General features: G+C 41.2%; 2 protein-coding genes across 4 annotated transcripts in view; both read left to right on the top strand.

Annotated features, from left to right (window-relative positions):
* Positions 1-12,720, top strand: part of IL11RA (interleukin 11 receptor subunit alpha) — a 282,222-nt gene extending 269,502 nt beyond the window's left edge. For all 3 annotated transcript variants that reach the window (XM_073683086.1, XM_073683105.1, XM_073683095.1), the window contains exons 11-12: positions 10,298-10,377; positions 10,754-12,720. In XM_073683086.1, the coding sequence (XP_073539187.1) occupies positions 10,298-10,377; positions 10,754-10,770 (97 nt within the window). In that variant the 3' untranslated portion in view covers positions 10,771-12,720. The remainder of the gene's footprint in view (positions 1-10,297; positions 10,378-10,753) is intronic.
* Positions 11,991-16,869, top strand: LOC141152793 (uncharacterized). The gene is made up of 6 exons (XM_073637476.1): positions 11,991-12,033; positions 13,449-13,540; positions 13,774-13,874; positions 13,962-14,005; positions 14,052-14,324; positions 14,370-16,869. Exons 1-6 carry the CDS (start codon positions 11,991-11,993, stop codon positions 15,809-15,811), a joined length of 1,995 nt encoding a protein of 664 aa, XP_073493577.1. The 3' UTR covers positions 15,812-16,869.
* Positions 16,870-17,949: the final 1,080 nt, after the last annotated feature.

Here is a 17,949-nt window from a genome sequence, read left to right as displayed (position 1 = left end):
AGTATTATAGTAGTTATATTCTTGTATATAAGAGCAGTATTATAGCAGTTATATTCTTGTACATAGGAGGCAGTATTATAGTAGTTATATTCTTGTACATAGGGGCAGTATTATAGTAGTTATATTCTTGTACATAGGGGGCAGTATTATAGTAGTTACATTCTTGTACATAGGGGCAGTATTATAGTAGTTATATTCTTGTACATAGGAGCAGTATTATAGTAGTCATATTCTTGTACATAGGGGCAGTATTATAGTAGTTATATTCTTGTACATAGGAGCAGTATTATAGTAGTTATATTCTTGTACATAGGAACAGTATTATAGTAGTTATATTCTTGTACATAGGAGCAGTATTATAGTAGTTATATTCTTGTACATAGGGGTAGTATTATAGTAGTTATATTCTTGTATATAGGGACAGTATTATAGTAGTTATATTCTTGTACACAGGGGCAGTATTATAGTAGTTATATTCTTGTACATAGGGGCAGTATTATAGTAGTTTTATTCTTGTACATAGGAGCAGTATTATAGTAGTTATATTCTTGTACATAGGGGCAGTATTATAGTAGTTATATTCTTGTACATATGGGCAGTATTATAGTAGTTATATCCCTGTACATTGGGGCAGTATTATAGTAGTTATATTCTTGTACATAGGGGGCAGTATTATAGTAGTTATATTCTTGTACATAGCGGCAGTACTATAGTAGTTATATTCTTGTACATAGGGGCAGTATTATAGTAGTTATATTCTTGTACATAGGAGCAGTAATATAGTAGTTATATTCTTGTACATAGGAGCAGTATTATAGTAGTTATATTCTTGTACATAGGGGCAGTATTATAGTAGTTATATTCTTATACATAGGAGCAGTATTATAGTAGTTATAGTCTTGTACATAGGGAGCAGTATTATAGTAGTTATATTCTTGTACATAGGGGCTGTATTATAGTTGTTATATTCTTGTACATAGGAGCAGTATTATAGTAGTTATATTCTTGTACATAGGGGCAGTATTATAGTAGTTATATTCTTGTGTATAGGAGCAGTATTATAGTAGTTATATTCTTATACATAGGAGCAGTATTTTAGTACTTATATTCTTATACATAGGAGCAGTATTATAGTAGTTATATTCTTGTACATAGGGGGCAGTATTATAGTAGTTATATTCTTGTACATAGGGGCAGTATTATAGTAGTTATATTCTTGTACATAGGAGCAGTATTATAGTAGTTATATTCTTGTACATAGGGGCAGTATTATAGTAGTTATATTCTTATACATAGGAGCAGTATTATAGTAGTTATATTCTTGTACATAGGGAGCAGTATTATAGTAGTTATATTCTTGTACATAGGGGCATTATTATAGTAGTTATATTCTTGTACATAGGAGCAGTATTATAGTAGTTATATTCTTGTACATAGGGGGCAGTATTATAGTAGTTATATTCTTGTACATAGGGGCAGTATTATAGTAGTTATATTCTTGTACATAGGAGCAGTATTATAGTAGATATATTCTTGTACATAGGGGCAGTATTATAGTAGTTATATTCGTGTACATATGGGCAGTATTATAGTAGTTATATTCGTGTACATAGGGGCAGTATTATAGTAGTTATATTCTTGTACATAGGGGTAGTATTATAGTAGTTATATTCTTGTATATAGGGACAGTATTATAGTAGTTATATTCTTGTACACAGGGGCAGTATTATAGTAGTTATATTCTTGTACATAGGGGCAGTATTATAGTAGTTTTATTCTTGTACATAGGAGCAGTATTATAGTAGTTATATTCTTGTACATAGGGGCAGTATTATAGTAGTTATATTCTTGTACATTGGAGCTGTATTATACTAGTTATATTCTTGTACATAGGAGCAGTATTATAGTAGTTATATTCTTGTACATAGGAGCAGTATTATAGTAGTTATATTCTTGTACATAGGGGCAGTATTATAGTAGTTATATTCTTGTACATAGGAGCAGTATTATAGTAGTTATATTCTTGTACATAGGAGCAGTATTATAGTAGTTATATTCTTGTACATAGGAGCAGTATTATAGTAGTTATATTCTTGTACATAGGGGGCAGTATTATAGTAGTTATATTCTTGTATATAAGAGCAGTATTATAGCAGTTATATTCTTGTACATAGGGGCAGTATTATAGTAGTTATTTTCTTGCACATAGGGGGCAGTATTATAGTAGTTATATTCTTGTACATAGGGGCAGTATTATAGTAGTTATATTCTTGTAAATAGGAGCAGTATTATAGTAGTCATATTCTTGTACATAGGGGCAGTATTATAGTAGTTATATTCTTGTACATAGGAGCAGTATTATAGTAGTTATATTCTTGTACATAGGAACAGTATTATAGTAGTTATATTCTTGTACATAGGAGCAGTGTTATAGTAGTTATATTCTTGTACATAGGGGTAGTATTATAGTAGTTATATTCTTGTATATAGGGACAGTATTATAGTAGTTATATTCTTGTACACAGGGGCAGTATTATAGTAGTTATATTCTTGTACATAGGGGCAGTATTATAGTAGTTTTATTCTTGTACATAGGAGCAGTATTATAGTAGTTATATTCTTGTACATAGGGGCAGTATTATAGTAGTTATATTCTTGTACATATGGGCAGTATTATAGTAGTTATATCCCTGTACATAGGGGGCAGTATTATAGTAGTTATATTCTTGTACATAGGGGGCAGTATTATAGTAGTTATATTCTTGTACATAAGGGGCAGTATTATAGTAGTTATATTCTTATACATAGGAGCAGTATTATAGTAGTTATATTCTTGTACATAGGGGGCAGTATTATAGTATTTATATTCTTGTACATAGGGAGTAGTATTATAGTAGTTATCTACTTGTACATAGGAGCAGTATTATAGTAGTTATATTCTTGTACATAGGAGCAGTATTATAGTAGTTATATTCTTGTACATAGGGAGCAGTATTATAGTAGTTATATTCTTGTACATAGGGGCAGTATTATAGTTGTTATATTCTTGTACATAGGGCAGTATTATAGTAGTTATATTCTTGTACATAGCGGCAGTACTATAGTAGTTATATTCTTGTACATAGGGGCAGTATTATAGTAGTTATATTCTTGTACATAGGAGCAGTATTATAGTAGTTATATTCTTGTACATAGGGGCAGTATTATAGTAGTTATATTCTTATACATAGGAGCAGTATTATAGTAGTTATAGTCTTGTACATAGGGAGCAGTATTATAGTAGTTATAGTCTTGTACATAGGGAGCAGTATTATAGTAGTTATATTGTACATAGGAGCAGTATTATAGTAGTTATATTCTTGTACATAGGGGCAGTATTATAGTAGTTATATTCTTGTATATAGGAGCAGTATTATAGTAGTTATATTCTTATACATAGGAGCAGTATTATAGTACTTATATTCTTATACATAGGAGCTGTATTATAGTAGTTATATTCTTGTACATAGGGGGCAGTATTATAGTAGTTATATTCTTGTACATAGGGGCAGTATTATAGTAGTTATATTCTTGTACATAGGAGCAGTATTATAGTAGTTATATTCTTGTACATAGGGGCAGTATTATAGTAGTTATATTCTTATACATAGGAGCAGTATTATAGTAGTTATATTCTTGTACATAGGGAGCAGTATTATAGTAGTTATATTCTTGTACATAGGGGCATTATTATAGTAGTTATATTCTTGTACATAGGAGCAGTATTATAGTAGTTATATTCTTGTACATAGGGGGCAGTATTATAGTAGTTATATTCTTGTACATAGGGGCAGTATTATAGTAGTTATATTCTTGTACATAGGAGCAGTATTATAGTAGATATATTCTTGTACATAGGGGCAGTATTATAGTAGTTATATTCGTGTACATAGGGGCAGTATTATAGTAGTTATATTCGTGTACATAGGGGCAGTATTATAGTAGTTATATTCTTGTACATAGGGGGCAGTATTATAGTAGTTATATTCTTGTACATAGGGGCAGTATTATAGTAGTTATATTCTTGCACATAGGGGGCAGTATTATAGTAGATATATTCTTGTACATAGGGGGCAGTATTATAGTAGTTATATTCGTATACATAGGGGCAGTATTATAGTAGTTATATTCTTGTACATAGGGGGCAGTAATATAGTAGTTATATTCTTGTACATAGGGGCAGTATTATAGTAGTTATATTCTTGTACATAGGAGCAGTATTATAGTAGTTATATTCTTGTACGTAGGGGGCAGTATTATAGTAGTTATATTCTTGTACATAGGGGCAGTATTATAGTAGTTATATTCTTGTACATAGGGGGCAGTATTATAGTAGATATATTCTTGTACATAGGGGGCAGTATTATAGTAGTTATATTCTTGTACATAGGGGCAGTATTATAGTAGTTATATTCTTGTACATAGGGGGCAGTATTATAGTAGATATATTCTTGTACATAGGGGGCAGTATTATAGTAGTCATATTCTTGTACATATTGGGCAGTATTATAGTAGTTATATTCTTGTACATAGGGGGCAGTATTGTAGTTATATTCTTGTACATAGGGGGCAGTATTATAGTAGATATATTCTTGTACATAGGGGCAGTATTATAGTAGTTATATTCGTGTACATAGGGGCAGTATTATAGTAGCTATATTCGTGTACATAGGGGCAGTATTATAGTAGTTATATTCTTGTACATAGGGGGCAGTATTATAGTAGTTATATTCGTGTACATAGGAGCAGTATTATAGTAGATATATTCTTGTACATAGGGGCAGTATTATAGTAGTAATATTCGTGTACATAGGGGCAGTATTATAGTAGTTATATTCTTGTACATAGGGGGCAGTATTATAGTAGTTATATTCTTGTACATAGGAGCAGTATTATAGTAGATATATTCTTGTACATAGGGGTAGTATTATAGTAGTTATATTCGTGTACATAGGGGCAGTATTATAGTAGTTATATTCTTGTGCATAGGGGGAAGTATTGTAGTAGTTATATTCTTGTACATAGGAGCAGTATTATAGTAGTTATATTCTTGTACATAGGGAGCAGTATTATAGTAGTTATATTCTTGTACATAGGGAGCAGTATTATAGTAGTTATATTCCTGTACATAGGGGCAGTATTATAGTAGTTATATTCTTGTACATATGGGTCAGTATTATAGTAGTTATATTCTTGTACATAGGAGCAGTATTATAGTAGTTATATTCTTGTACATAGGGAGCAGTATTATAGTAGTTATATTTCTGTACATAGTGGCAGTATTATAGTAGTTATATTCTTGTACATAGGGGGCAGTATTATAGTAGTTATATTCTTGTACATAGGAGCAATATTATAGTAGTTATATTCTTGTACATAGGAGCATTATTATAGTAGTAATATTCTGGTACATAGGAGCAGTATTATAGTAGTTATATCCCTGTACATAGGGGGCAGTCTTATAGTAGTCATATTCTTGTACATAGGAGCAGTATTATAGTAGTTATATTCTGGTACATAGGAGCAGTATTATAGTAGTTATATTCTTGTACATAGGGAGCAGTATTATAGTAGTTATATTCTTGTACATAGGAGCAGTATTATAGTAGTATATTCATGTACATAGGGGCAGTATTATAATAGTTATATTCTTGTACATAGGAGCAGTATTATAGTAGTTATATGCTTGTACATAGGAGCAGTATTATAGTAGTTATATTCTTGTACATAGTAGCAGTATTATAGTAGTTATATTCTTGTACATAGGGGACAGTATTATAGTAGTTATATTCTTGTACATAGGAGCAGTATTATAGTAGTTATATCCCTGTACATAGGGGGTAGTATTATAGTAGTTATATTCTTGTACATAGGGGCAGTATTATAGTAGTTATATTCTTGTATATAGGAGCAGTATAATAGCAGTTATATTCTTGTACATAGGGGCAGTATTATAGTAGTTATATTCTTGTACATAGGAGCAGTATTATAGTAGTTATATTCTTGTACATAGGGGACAGTATTATAGCAGTTATATTCTTGTACATAGGGGGCAGTATTATAGTAGTTATATTCTTGTACATAGTGGACAGTATTATAGTAGTTATATTCTTGTACATAGGGCAGTATTATAGTATTTATTTTCTTGTACATAGGGGCAGTATTATAGTAGTTATATTCTTGTACATAGGGAGAAGTATTATAGCAGTTATATTCTTGTACATAGGGAGCAGTATTATAGTAGTTATATTCTTGTACATAGGGAGCAGTATTATAGCAGTTGTATTCTTGTACATAGGGAGCAGTATTATAGTAGTTATATTCTTGTACATAGGGGACAGTATTATAGTAGTTATATTCTTGTACATCGGAGCAGTATTATAGTAGTTATATCCCTGTACATAGGGGGTAGTATTATAGTAGTTATATTCTTGTACATAGGGGCAGTATTATACTAGTTATATTCTTGTATATAGGAGCAGTATAATAGCAGTTATATTCTTGTACATAGGGGCAGTATTATAGTAGTTATATTCTTGTACATAGGGGCAGTATTATAGTAGTTATATTCTTGTACATAGGGGGCAGTATTATAGTAGTTATATTCTTGTACATAGTGGATAGTATTATAGTAGTTATATTCTTGTACATAGGGAGCAGTATTATAGCAGTTATATTCTTGTACATAGGGGGCAGTATTATAGTAGTTATATTCTTGTACATAGTGGACAGTATTATAGTAGTTATATTCTTGTACATAGGGGCAGTATTATAGTAGTTATATTCTTGTACATAGGGGCAGTATTATAGCAGTTATATTCTTGTACATGGGGAGCAGTATTATAGCAGTTATATTCTTGTACATAGGGAGCAGTATTATAGCAGTTATATTCTTGTACATAGGGAGCAGTATTATAGTAGTTATATTCTTGTACATAGGGAGCAGTATTATAGCAGTTATATTCTTGTACATAGGAGCAGTATTATAGTAGTTATATTCTGGTACATAGGAGCAGTATTATAGTAGTTATATCCCTGTACATAGGGGGCAGTATTATAGTAGTTATATTCTTGTACATAGGAGCAGTATTATAGTAGTTATATTCTTGTACATAGGAGCAGTATTATAGTAGTTATATTCTTGTACATAGGGAGCAGTATTATAGTAGTTATATTCTTGTACATAGGAGCAGTATTATAGTAGTTATATTCTTGTACATAGGGGCAGTATTATAATAGTTATATTCTTGTACATAGGAGCAGTATTATAGTAGTTATATGCTTGTACATAGGATCAGTATTATAGTAGTTATATTCTTGTACATAGGAGCAGTATTATAGTAGTTATATTCTTGTACATAGGGGACAGTATTATAGTAGTTATATTCTTGTACATAGGAGCAGTATTATAGTAGTTATATCCCTGTATATAGGGGGTAGTATTATAGTAGTTATATTCTTGTACATAGGGGCAGTGTTATAGTAGTTATATTCTTGTATATAGGAGCAGTATAATAGCAGTTATATTCTTGTACATAGGAGCAGTATTATAGTAGTTATATTCCTGTACATAGGAGCAGTATTATAGTAGTTATATTCTTGTACATAGGAGCAGTATTATAGTAGTTATATTCTTGTACATAGGGAGCAGTATTATAGTAGTTATATTCTTGTACGTAGGAGCAGTATTATAGTAGTTATATTCTTGTACATAGGGGCAGTATTATAATAGTTATATTCTTGTACATAGGAGCAGTATTATAGTAGTTATATGCTTGTACATAGGAGCAGTATTATAGTAGTTATATTCTTGTACATAGGAGCAGTATTATAGTAGTTATATTCTTGTACATAGGGGACAGTATTATAGTAGTTATATTCTTGTACATAGGAGCAGTATTATAGTAGTTATATCCCTGTACATAGGGGGTAGTATTATAGTAGTTATATTCTTGTACATAGGGGCAGTATTATAGTAGTTATATTCTTGTACATAGGGGCAGTATTATAGTAGTTATATTCTTGTACATAGGGGGCAGTATTATAGTAGTTATATTCTTGTACATAGTGGATAGTATTATAGTAGTTATATTCTTGTACATAGGGGACAGTATTATAGCAGTTATATTCTTGTACATAGGGAGCAGTATTATAGCAGTTATATTCTTGTACATAGGGAGCAGTATTATAGTAGTTATATTCTTGTACATAGGGAGCAGTATTATAGCAGTTATATTCTTGTACATAGGAGCAGTATTATAGTAGTTATATTCTGGTACATAGGAGCAGTATTATAGTAGTTATATCCCTGTACATAGGGGGCAGTATTATAGTAGTTATATTCTTGTACATAGGAGCAGTATTATAGTAGTTATATTCTTGTACATAGGAGCAGTATTATAGTAGTTATATTCTTGTACATAGGGAGCAGTATTATAGTAGTTATATTCTTGTACATAGGAGCAGTATTATAGTAGTTATATTCTTGTACATAGGGGCAGTATTATAATAGTTATATTCTTGTACATAGGAGCAGTATTATAGTAGTTATATGCTTGTACATAGGATCAGTATTATAGTAGTTATATTCTTGTACATAGGAGCAGTATTATAGTAGTTATATTCTTGTACATAGGGGACAGTATTATAGTAGTTATATTCTTGTACATAGGAGCAGTATTATAGTAGTTATATCCCTGTATATAGGGGGTAGTATTATAGTAGTTATATTCTTGTACATAGGGGCAGTGTTATAGTAGTTATATTCTTGTATATAGGAGCAGTATAATAGCAGTTATATTCTTGTACATAGGAGCAGTATTATAGTAGTTATATTCCTGTACATAGGAGCAGTATTATAGTAGTTATATTCTTGTACATAGGAGCAGTATTATAGTAGTTATATTCTTGTACATAGGGAGCAGTATTATAGTAGTTATATTCTTGTACGTAGGAGCAGTATTATAGTAGTTATATTCTTGTACATAGGGGCAGTATTATAATAGTTATATTCTTGTACATAGGAGCAGTATTATAGTAGTTATATGCTTGTACATAGGAGCAGTATTATAGTAGTTATATTCTTGTACATAGGAGCAGTATTATAGTAGTTATATTCTTGTACATAGGGGACAGTATTATAGTAGTTATATTCTTGTACATAGGAGCAGTATTATAGTAGTTATATCCCTGTACATAGGGGGTAGTATTATAGTAGTTATATTCTTGTACATAGGGGCAGTATTATAGTAGTTATATTCTTGTACATAGGGGCAGTATTATAGTAGTTATATTCTTGTACATAGGGGGCAGTATTATAGTAGTTATATTCTTGTACATAGTGGATAGTATTATAGTAGTTATATTCTTGTACATAGGGGACAGTATTATAGCAGTTATATTCTTGTACATAGGGGGCAGTATTATAGTAGTTATATTCTTGTACATAGTGGACAGTATTATAGTAGTTATATTCTTGTACATTCTGGCAGTATTATAGTAGGTATATTCTTGTACATAGGGGCAGTATTATAGTAGTTATATTCTTGTACATAGGAAGCAGTATTATAGCAGTTATATTCTTGTACATAGGGAGCAGTATTACAGTAGTTATATTCTTGTACATAGGGAGCAGTATTATAGTAGTTATATTCTTGTACATAGGGAGCAGTATTATAGTAGTTATATTCTTGTACATTCTGGCAGTATTATAGTAGGTATATTCTTGTACATAGGGGCAGTATTATAGTAGTTATATTCTTGTACATAGGGAGCAGTATTATAGCAGTTATATTCTTGTACATAGGGAGCAGTATTATAGTAGTTATATTCTTGTACATAGGGAGCAGTATTATAGCAGTTATATTCTTGTACATAGGGAGCAGTATTATAGTAGTTATATTCTTGTACATAGGGAGCAGTATTATAGCAGTTATATTCTTGTACATAGGGAGCAGTATTATAGTAGTTATATTCTTGTACATAGGAGGCAGTATTATAGTAGTTATATTCTTGTACATAGGGGGCAGTGTTATAGTGGTTATGTTCTAGCATATAAGAGCCGTATTCTTTATGGCACCTGGGCTGCTGCGTGTCGGTGAGTACTGTGCTTATGTGCATCCTGCTTTTGATGTGACTGGGAAATATTATATATATCTTTTACACCAGTTTGAGATATGAGGGGTTTATGAGATAACCTTTAGTAGTGGTTCTTCTCTTAAACTCCTCTTTCCTAATTTCTTGTCTTTTTCTTGTACAGGGTAAGAGTTGGGAGGACGGTAAAAGACGGAGGGATAAAGACTAACTTCCTGACGGCCATACATTTGAAGACTCTGCCCAGTAAGTGTTGTCAGTGGCTCATGGATCGCCGATGTCTCTCTCGAGTGTTGTAGGTGGGAGACTCCCTGTCCGATATTCTCACTTATTTGAGGTAATTTGTGTCCTGTACATTGGGGACAGGAGCTAGATGGAGACTGAACCTGGCGTCCGTCACTATCAGTGGTATATCATGGACACTTTTTAGTCCTCGTCCATAAGAGACATAAGTTTGTTGTGGACATTGATGACTTGTGTTCCTGCTCTGCGGTCACGGAGCTGCCGGTAAGATGTTGTCTCCACTTTACAGTCCGCGACATCCATGTAATTGAGAGTCGGTGTTATATAAGAATTGCGGGTCTGGGAGAAAGTCTGAGACTTTTTATTTCCTTCTCTACAGAGAACCAGATTTTGTAGTCGCCTTGAAAATCTGGAATTGAGTCCCGTGCAGATGTGGACAAGCCGTCAAGTATTTTCAGCTCTTCTGTAGGATAACTCGACAAAAATGCACTGACAACGGTGACTTTTGCCAGAATGAAGGAGCTTCAGTACTAGGACTGTCCACCGGGGCAGACATGGATCTCCTGCCTCAGGAGGCGACACTACATGGCGGGGGATCACATGCACTACAGTGGCCCCTCTTCTTCAGATGTCAGCCGGGTCTTGATAAACTCTTGAGACCACCCAGTGTTATCCTGAGTGAGGCGCCCCCTTCTGGCCGCTGTGATCAGGCTGGAGTTCAGTGAACACCTTTTTTTGCTGCTATCACATAGACTTTTTTTCACCGGACGATCACTCCACGCCGCCTGTACAGTCAGTAGGATCACACATTGTGGCATTCGACAGTTCAGCACAATTTTCCGATGTAGCTCTATATGTTCATATCCAAGCGCTGACAAAGCAGTTCATGAAGCTATATAATGTCCAGGAGCCGCCGGTGTCCTCACTCAGCACATGCATGCTACCGGTGTCGGGGCTGGACGCCATGTTCCAGGGACAGCAATTCACTGCCATGTAGTTACCACCCATCATAGTTAATGGGTGGCGGGTTGAGACCCCTGGACATTTCTCTGATCTTCCCCATTTTCACGGCATTGGTTTCTGTATCACCAACCTGGTGTAAGCTCCCCATGTTGTATAATAGCTTTAATATCCTGTACAGTGTGACTGTCCCCATTTTGTCCATGTTATGTTAGTGTCTCTACCCTGGACCTCGGCCTCGCCTGACTCTAGTATCTGCTTTGCTTGGCTTCAGACATGAGATATTATTTGGTGGATCCATCTGTTGTTTTGCAGATGTTTCTATGCCTGCGGCGGGCCATAGACATTACACCGGTGGCTGGTCCCACTGACATTGGTTGGCTCTGCCAATATCTACTCTACATCTATGGTCGTACTCTTGTGTGACTGCTTTGACTAAATTCAGTTTTCCGGACTCTTTCCTCGTCGTTTGAGTGGATGGACCTCCATGATCTTGTCTGGTCTCACCAATCATCGGTCTCATGCTGTGACAGAACTGACCTCCTTCATCTTTTCTGGCCAATCCAACCTTCTCCGTTACTGGGTTGACATCTCTTCTATGACTTTGTATAGTAAAGGAATTGGGACAGATCCACCCACCACCCGGCCTCGAAACCATGTCACATCAGATCCAGGTGGACCATGTCACATCAGATCCAGGTGGATCCACCCTCGCATCACACTATCCAAATAAGGTTCTATCTGACAACACTCGCTTGTGACTTGGGCTCAATTGTAGATTGACATTCATGATGTTTTCTGGCTGAACCAACCTTCTGAATTGCACAAAACTGTGCTAATGTTCTTCATGTTGACCTCTATGGTTTTGTCTAGCTGTAAGGACTCTGTTTCTCGAGACTGTCCTGATCTCCTCTTTGATTGGTAACTGGTTGTTCCGGCTCTGTCTTGCGTGAGTCCATAATCTCTCCAGGTTGTGTTCCTGGATTGAGCTCCATGATTTTGTCTATCTGGCCCAACTTTGTTTTCCCAAGATTGACCTAATCTCCTCTATAATGAGTGACTAGATTGACCTAAACAGACTTTTCTGGCTTTAGCAATTCATGTGACTGCCCTGATTTCCTTCATTTTAATTGACCTCTATAGTCCTGTCACTCTGTTGTAGCTTTGAAGTTCATTGACTGGAGTGACCTCCATGGTCTTGTCTGGCTGTAGTGACTTTCTGTCTCATGTGACGGCTGTCTCTGATCTTCCCCATGCTATGCGATTAGATTGACCTCCTTTATACTTCCATTGAGTTGAGCAGCGATGGTGCTGGCAAGTAAATGTATATAATTAGTTATTGTATATATAAACCATTTTATGACCCCGGAGCAGTTCATATTGTAATGGATCTCTTATTTTTATGTGGTTCTTTGCCATCGTTCATATGTACCCGCACTTCAATACTGGTGACATAGGGAATACACTGCTCCAAAGAGAGAGTTCTCAAGGTTTATATTCACGCTCCTCAGTGCTGGTGGCATGTCTCCATAGATTAGGTCTACAGGAGACAGAGGACTTACACCATATGATGCTCGATGTAAGAGAACTCTAGGACTCCAGTCACAATCAAACATTTGTAAAGATTGCAGTGTTGGTGGAATGCTCCATGGCTGCCACGTCACCGGTCCGTTGTATCACACAGAATAAGTCTCTGTTAGAGTCCTATAGGTGAGTTATCCACTCACTATAAATCTTACCTCCTCTTCTGGGGAAGACTTATCACTATGGGCAGCAAAACTCCAACTCTGCCAGATGCAATGTCCTCCTCTGCAGTCATCCCGCCTCCTCCTCTGCAGTCATCCCGCCTCCTCCTCTGCAGTCATCCCGTCTCCTCCTCTGCAGTCGTCCCAGCTCCTCCTCTGCAGTCGTCCCAGCTCCTCCTCTGCAGTCGTCCCATCTCCTCCTCTGCAGTCGTCCCATCTCCTCCTCTGCAGTAGTCCAGCCTCCTCCTCTGCAGAAGACCTATCTCTTCCTTTGTAGACAGCGAATATGCTCCATTGCAGTAGACTAATCTCCTTCTCTGCAGGCTTTAAATCTCCTCCCTTGCATTCATTCAATCTCTTCCTCTGTAGGTCTCCAGTCTCCTCATCTGCAGATGGACTGTATCCTCATCTGGAGAACTGCAGTCTTCTCCTCTGTAAAACTCCAATCCTCTCCTCTGCAGGTGGGCTATCTCATCTGCTGTAGATGGCTTATTTCCTCAGCTGGTCTCCAGTGTCCACCTCTGCAGAAGGGCTATCTTCTCTGTATATCTCCAGTCTCCTCCCCTGCAGGTGGGCTATCTCCACCCCTGCAGGTCTCCAGTGTCCTCCTCTGCAGGTCCTCTAGTCTCCTTCTCTGCTGGTGGGCTATCGCCTTCCCTGCAGGTCTCTAGTCTCCTCCCCTGCAGGTCTCTAGTCTCCTCCCCTGCAGGTCTCTAGTCCCCTCCCCTCCTGGTCTCTAGTCCCCTCCCGGTCTCCAATCTCCTCCCCTGCAGCTGGCTATCTCCTCCCCTGCAGGTCTCTAGTCTCCTCCCCTGCAGGTCTCTAGTCTCCTCCCCTGCAGGTCTCTAGTCCCCTCCAGGTCTCCAATCTCCTCCCCTGCAGCTGGCTATCTCCTCCCCTGCAGGTGGCTATCTCCTCCCCTGTAGGTCTCTAGTCCCCTCCCCTCCAGGTCTCCAATCTCCTCCCCTGCAGGTGGCTATCTCCTCCCCTGCAGGTCTCTAGTCTCCACCCCTGCAGGTGGCTATCTCCCCTCCTGCAGGTCTCCAGTCTTCTCCCCTGCAGATCCCCAGTCTCCTCCCCTCAGGTGTCCAGTCTCCTCCCCTGCAGGTCTCCAGTCTCCTTCTCTGCAGGTGAGCTGTCTCCACCCCTGTAGATCTCTAGCCTTCTCCCCTGCAGATCCCCAGTCTCCTCCTCTGCAGGTCTCCAGTCTCCTCCCCTGCAGTTCTCCAGTCTCCCCTCCTGCAGGTCTCCAGTCTTCTCCCCTGCAGATCCCCAGGCTCCTCCCCTCAGGTCTCCAGTCTTCTCCCCTGCAGGTCTCCAGTCTCCTCCCCTGCAGGTCTCCAGTCTCCCTCCCCCCCAGGTTTCCAGTCTCCCCTTCCCCCCTGCAGGTCTCCAGTCTCCCCCCCTGTAGGTCTCCAGTCTCCCCCCCTGCAGGTCTCCAGTTTCCTACCCCCCTGCAGATCTCCAGTCCCGTCCCCCCCTGCAGGTCTCCAATCCCCCCCCCTGCAGGTCTCCTCCCATGCAGGTGGCTATCTTCACCCCTGCAGGTGTCTAGCCTTCTCCCCTGCAGGTCTCCAGTCTCCTTCTCTGCAGGTCTCCAGTGCCCCCCCTGCAGGTCTCCAGTCTCCTCCCCTGCAGGTCTCCAGTCTCCTCCCCTGCAGGTGGGCTGTCTCCTCCCCTTCAGATCTCCTGTCTCCTCCCCTGCAGGTCTCCAGTCTCCTCCCCTGCAGGTGGGCTGTCTCCTGCCCTTCAGGTCTCCAGTCTCCTCCCCTGCAGGTCTCCAGTCTCCTCCTCAGCAGATCTCCAGTCTCCACCCCTGCAGGTGTCCAGTCTCCTCCCCTGCAGGTGTCCAGTCTCCTCCCCTGCAGGTGTCCAGTCTCCTCCCCTGCAGGTGTCCAGTCTCCTCCCCTGCAGGTGTCCAGTCTCCTCCCCTGCAGGTGTCCAGTCTCCTCCCCTGCAGGTGTCCAGTCTCCTCCCCTGCAGGTGTCCAGTCTCCTCCCCTGCAGGTGTCCAGTCTCCTCCCCTGCAGGTCTCCAGTCTCCTCCCCTGCAGGTCTCCAGTCTCCTCCCCTGCAGGTCTCCAGTCTCCACTTCTGCAGGACCGCCATCTTTACTGTAAATCTCCAGTCTCCTCCCCTGCAGGTCTCCAGTCTCCTCCCCTGCAGATCCCCAGTCTCCTCCCCTGCAGGTGGGCTGTCTCCTCCCCTTCAGATCTCCAGTATCCTCCCCTGCAGGTCTCCAGTCTCCCCCCCTGCAGGTCTCCAGTCTCCCTCCCCCTGCAGGTCTCCAGTCTCCCCTTCCCCCCTGCAGGTCTCCAGTCCACCCCCCCTGCAGGTCTCCAGTCTCCCCCCTGCAGGTCTCCAGTCTCCCCTTCCCCCCTGCAGGTCTCCAGTCTCCCCCCCTGCAGGTCTCCAGTTTCCCACCCCCCTGCAGATCTCCAGTCCCCGTCCCCCCCCCGCAGGTCTCCTCCCATACAGGTGGCTATCTTCACCCCTGCAGGTCTCTAGCCTTCTCCCCTGCAGGTCTCCAGTCTCCACCCCTGCAGGTCTCCAGTCTCCACCCCTGCAGGTCTCCAGTCTCCTCCTCTGCAGGTCTCCAGTCTCCTCCCCTGCAGGTCTCCAGTCTCCTTCTCTGCAGGTCTCCAGTGCCCCCCCCCCCCTGCAGGTCTCCAGTCCCCCCCCCTTCAGGTCTCCTCCCCTGCAGGTGGCTATCTTCACCCCTGTAGATCTCTAGCCTTCTCCCCTGCAGATCTCCAGTCTCCTCCCCTCAGGTCTCCAGTCTCCTCCCCTGCAGGTCTCCAGTCTCCTCCTCTGCAGGTCTCCAGTCTCCTCCTCTGCAGGTCTCCAGTCTCTTCCCCTGCAGATGTTATGATCTGCAACAAGTACTAAGGAAAGATAGGGGAAAGCTGTCCTTACAGTAAGACTAAGCTGAATCTCTATGATGTAGTGGGCTGCCTGTTCCTAGTGAACAGACCCGCCTTCGTCCTCGGCTAGTCTGAACGAAGACCTATAGAATTAAGGGAGGAGGTCCCTAAAAGAACTAAGGACTGGGACAAAAATGGGACACCTCCTAAACAGAAATTGTTGTAGAACACAAAAGACAAACTGACAAAAAGTACTAGAGGTCCCAGAGGACCAAGCGAACCGACAGAGAAAGGCACCGAAGCACCAGGCTAGCAAAACAGTCAAACAACACTGAAGTCGAGCAAAGCCAGAAGGGCGGAGCTAGAATATAAAGGCAGATGGTCACGTCACCGCAAAACACACGATAGAAAAAACTAACAGGAGGGTTCTAACAGCAGATCCCCAATCTCCTCCCCTGCAGGTCTCTAGTCTCCTCCCCTGCAGGTCTCCAGTCTCCTCCCCTTCAGGTCTCTAGTCTCCTCCCCTGCAGGTCTCCAGTCTCCTCCCCTGCAGGTCTCCAGTCTCCTCCCCTGCAGCTCTCCAGTCTCCTCCCCTGCAGGTCTCCAGTCTCCTCCCCTGCAGGTGGGCTGTCTCCTGCCCTTCAGGTCTCCAGTCTCCTCCCCTGCAGGTCTCCAGTCTCCTCCTCAGCAGATCTCCAGTCTCCACCCCTGCAGGTCTCCAGTCTCCTCCCCTGCAGGTGTTCAGTCTCCTCCCCTGCAGGTGTCCAGTCTCCTCCCCTGCAGGTGTCCAGTCTCCTCCCCTGCAGGTCTCCAGTCTCCTCCCCTGCAGGTCTCCAGTCTCCTCCCCTGCAGGTCTCCAGTCTCCTCCCCTGAAGGTCTCCAGTCTCCACTTCTGCAGGAGCGCCATCTTTACTGTAAATCTCCAGTCTCCTCCCCTGCAGGTCTCCTCCCCTGCAGATCCCCAGTCTCCTCCCCTGCAGGTGGGCTGTCTCCTCCCCTGCAGGTGGGCTGTCTCCTCCCCTGCAGGTCTCCAGTCTCCCCCCCCTGCAGGTCTCCAGTCTCCCTCCCCCCGCAGGTCTCCAGTCTCCCTCCCCCCGCAGGTCTCCAGTCTCCCCTTCCCCCCTGCAGGTCTCCAGTCCACCCCCCCTGCAGGTCTCCAGTCTCCCCCCCTGCAGGTCTCCAGTCTCCCCTTCCCCCCTGCAGGTCTCCAGTCCCCCCCCCCTGCAGGTCTCCAGTCTCCCCTTCCCCCCTGCAGGTCTCCAGTCCCCCCCCCCTGCAGGTCTCCAGTCTCCCCCCCTGCAGGTCTCCAGTTTCCCACCCCCCTGCAGATCTCCAGTCCCCGTCCCCCCCCCGCAGGTCTCCTCCCATACAGGTGGCTATCTTCACCCCTGCAGGTCTCTAGCCTTCTCCCCTGCAGGTCTCTAGCCTTCTCCCCTGCAGGTCTCCAGTCTCCACCCCTGCAGGTCTCCAGTCTCCACCCCTGCAGGTCTCCAGTCTCCTCCTCTGCAGGTCTCCAGTCTCCTCCCCTGCAGGTCTCCAGTCTCCTTCTCTGCAGGTCTCCAGTGCCCCCCCCCCTGCAGGTCTCCAGTCCCCCCCCCCTTCAGGTCTCCTCCCCTGCAGGTGGCTATCTTCACCCCTGTAGATCTCTAGCCTTCTCCCCTGCAGATCTCCAGTCTCCTCCCCTGCAGGTCTCCAGTCTCCTCCTCTGCAGGTCTCCAGTCTCCTCCTCTGCAGGTCTCCAGTCTCTTCCCCTGCAGATGTTATGATCTGCAACAAGTACTAAGGAAAGATAGGGGAAAGCTGTCCTTACAGTAAGACTAAGCTGAATCTCTATGATGTAGCGGGCTGCCTGTTCCTAGTGAACAGACCCGCCTTCGTCCTCGGCTAGTCTGAACGAAGACCTATAGAATTAAGGGAGGAGGTCCCTAAAAGAACTAAGGACTGGGACAAAAATGGGACACCTTCTAAACAGAAATTGTTGTAGAACACAAAAGACAAACTGACAAAA

The sequence above is a fragment of the Phyllobates terribilis genome, unplaced genomic scaffold, assembly GCF_046119375.1.
Source record: "Phyllobates terribilis strain yellow unplaced genomic scaffold, ASM4611937v1 Scaffold_1__5_contigs__length_1240528914, whole genome shotgun sequence".
NCBI lineage: Eukaryota > Metazoa > Chordata > Amphibia > Anura > Dendrobatidae > Phyllobates > Phyllobates terribilis.
Note: the sequence above shows the minus strand (reverse complement) of the source record. Positions and strands in the feature narration are given on the sequence as shown.

Coding starts and splice junctions, on each gene's coding strand:
- LOC141152793 (XM_073637476.1), top strand. CDS start 11,991: ATGTCACATCAGATCCAGGTGGACCATGTCACATCAGATCCAG. Junction 13,875..13,961: donor GGCTATCTCCTCCCCTGCAG/GTCTCTAGTCTC, acceptor CCTCCCCTGCAG/CTGGCTATCTCCTCCCCTGC. Junction 14,325..14,369: donor TCCAGTCTCCCCTCCTGCAG/GTCTCCAGTCTT, acceptor TCCTCCCCTCAG/GTCTCCAGTCTTCTCCCCTG.